General features: G+C 42.0%; 1 protein-coding gene across 1 annotated transcript; it reads left to right on the top strand.

Annotated features, from left to right (window-relative positions):
* The first annotated feature begins 1433 nt into the window (after positions 1-1433).
* LOC115726382 (ethylene-responsive transcription factor ERF003-like) lies at positions 1434-2528 on the top strand. The gene is made up of 2 exons (XM_030656230.2): positions 1434-1633; positions 1717-2528. Exons 1-2 carry the CDS (start codon positions 1551-1553, stop codon positions 2192-2194), a joined length of 561 nt encoding a protein of 186 aa, XP_030512090.1. The 5' UTR covers positions 1434-1550; the 3' UTR covers positions 2195-2528.
* The last annotated feature ends 436 nt before the right edge of the window (positions 2529-2964 follow it).

The following is a 2964-nucleotide window of genomic DNA, read 5'->3' as shown; positions in this document are numbered from 1 at the left end:
AAGTGAAAGCTATATTTCCAAGGGTGACAGTTTGATAATACTGTCATTAATTTTGACCCCACGATTTTTTTAATTAATGAGTACTTTACGCAAAACATACAATGATGACGTGTGGATTTACGGTCAGAAATACTTCTCTTGTAAAAAGTTACCAACTATACTTTCTTTCCTTTTCGAGGCCTTTCCAATGTTGTTCCTCTCTTGTTTGTTCAAGGAAACGGGAATGTGTCCCTCAAATTCCATCGCGACTAAACGGATATATCAACTGGCGAGATGTATGATGAATAAGCCTACTTTGATCCTAGAGTTCGGCGCCCCGCTTGACGCGCCGATTTCATAAATCTGTGTAGTATGCCTAGCGTTGCTCGGATTCACGTAGGAAACTTTCTCATTACACTGCCGCCAACAATGTTCGCCGTTGGATTAGGACGTGAAAAAGGGTGGGTGGTTGTTGCGTTGTGGGTTCATTTAGATTTCTTAACAGTGAAGGAGATGCGATAATAATGGTCCTAGCTTGGACCATAATCATGAGGGACTTAAGGGGTTCAATCATTACCAGCCAATTGATCCATAGCACTAGATACGCATCCCATCTTTTCTAGCCTTCGAGTTTTTGCCGTAAACTCGCTTTTTTTTACTGTGAAGGAGAGAAATCTGAAAATGAACTGAACCTCCAAAGGACAACTAAAGTTCGTCGTAGCTAATACAATCTAAAGTGACCGTGTTAACGAAAGAACTTGATATGTGATACATGATCGGTCCACTCTAAAAATTATCTACTAAAGTACATGATATCCCTAAGTTTGAAAAGATCATGTACTTCCATATTTTTTTTTAAAGAAAGCTGTTCACGGAAGAACTCAACTCAACTCAACATGTTCACAGATTATCTACGGATATGCAACAACAAGCAATTTCTTTTTTGGTACCAATAATTAAATCGATCTTGTTAATTATAATTAAGGGTCATTAACTTCGCTCAAGTCACTATCCAAACTTTGCAACTCAATCACATGAAGAATCTTCCTGATTATGACCTTGGATTTTCATACAAGCAACAAAAGGGTTAACATGTTGTTGAGAGCCATTTGATCAAAACCCCCTTGCGACCAAATATTATAGTCCGTGTTGATTGAATTTGGACACGGTTTGAGTTTGAAAAATCTACTCTCGAGCTCCTCCTCATCAGCTTCAATTATCAAATTAATCATGTCAAGCTCAAGCAATAGGACAACTGGTAAACAACCTAAAAAAAAAAAAAAGAGGGAACTTGTGAAGTCTGCACCAAAAAGAACAAAAAAAAATTTGGACATCTATTCGTGGGACCCAGGTTTTCTAAATTGGTTTCCAGCAAGTGTATGAAAAAAACAGCACCTAAGCTCCAATATATATATGTCCACAAAGCTTCAGCTGCAAAACCCCCCAAAATTCTCCCGCTCTATTCACAGATCGGAAGGATTTCTTGCGTAGACATTCACAAGGCATCTCTCCTTCAGGCGTCTTCACGAGCATTTTCTCAAAGAAACTCAGTTTTTTATCTTCACTCTAACATGGCTCGACCGCAGCAGCGATATCGCGGCGTGCGCCAGAGGCATTGGGGTTCTTGGGTCTCCGAAATCCGCCACCCTTTACTGTAAGCTCATGTTTGATTGGAAGTTTGTGTTTTTTGCGTTCTCGGACATACGTGCTGAACCGAAACGTTTCTGTCGGATGCAGGAAAACGAGGATTTGGCTAGGGACATTTGAAACGGCCGAGGATGCAGCTCGAGCCTATGATGAAGCGGCGAGGCTAATGTGTGGGCCGAGGGCTCGGACCAACTTCCCTTACAACCCGAATGCATCGCAGTCTTCTTCGTCGAAGCTCCTCTCGGCGACATTGACGGCGAAGCTCCACAGGTGCTACATGGCCTCGTTGCAGATGACCAAGTCTGCATTGCAAGTGCAAGAGCCGCAGAAGCCACCAAATTCTCATTTTGTCAACGCCAACGGCATCTTCGAGAGGAACAATGAGATGGGTCATCACAAGATGCAATTTCAGTTGCAAGAATCAGAGAGTTGGGTGATCAAGAAAGAGCAAGTCGAGGAGGCCGAGACCCAACAGTTCAAGCCTCTCGAAGATGATCACATACAGCAAATGATTGAGGAGCTTCTCGACTACGGCTCGCTCGAATTAAGCTCTAGCATCGCATCCTAGGATTTGGAAGATTTTGCAGCAAGAGAAGATTCTGAAGCTAGCCTCGAAATTTATCCGCATTCCACCTTCTAATGACTCTCTCTCTCTCTCTCTCGTCCCACTAATTTAACCCCATTTCCCCTGAATTCGCTGGGGCTGTCCTGAGCAATCTTTAGATTTTTCTTTCCAATTCCTAGAACTTATTCCCTAGAGATGGCACATTTGATGATGCTATGTGTACAGTGTTGTACTATGCCACTATTTATGATGCCTAGTACTTACCTTAAGCTTTAATATGTTCTCAGATTGTAATTTCCTCTGTTTTGAGAAGCAATGCAAGACTTCCTCTGTTTCATGTTCCCCTGTTTGCTGGCAGAGGTAGCTACACAACTGATAAACAAGAAAAGACGCAGCTTCTATGCTATTTGCTGATTCCTCTGAATTTTTTTGGCACAAGAAGGCCCACAAGAAGAAAATTGTGAAAAGTGCCTTAACAAAAGGTGCAAGTGAAGACAACCATCTTATGTCAAGGTCGTTCTGCGGAGTTAATTGTGAGATAGCCCGTATTTCAAGTGATGTCTACATGTTCATTCACGAGTCTACTGTTACAGAAGCTGACAGAAAATTAAAAAAAAAAACAGGACTTTGTTAATTTTTGGCCGTTGGGAAGATTTGAAACGCAGAACCGCCCTGCTTTGACGCAATGTGTGATTGAGAAGGACATCTGTACTGTCGCATTTAATGGTCAATGCTCAGTGCAGCGACGATGCATGCGTAACTATGGGCATCTT

The sequence above is a fragment of the Rhodamnia argentea genome, chromosome 4, assembly GCF_020921035.1.
Source record: "Rhodamnia argentea isolate NSW1041297 chromosome 4, ASM2092103v1, whole genome shotgun sequence".
Taxonomy (NCBI): Eukaryota; Viridiplantae; Streptophyta; class Magnoliopsida; order Myrtales; family Myrtaceae; genus Rhodamnia; species Rhodamnia argentea.
This window is presented reverse-complemented; position numbering and strand designations above follow the sequence as displayed.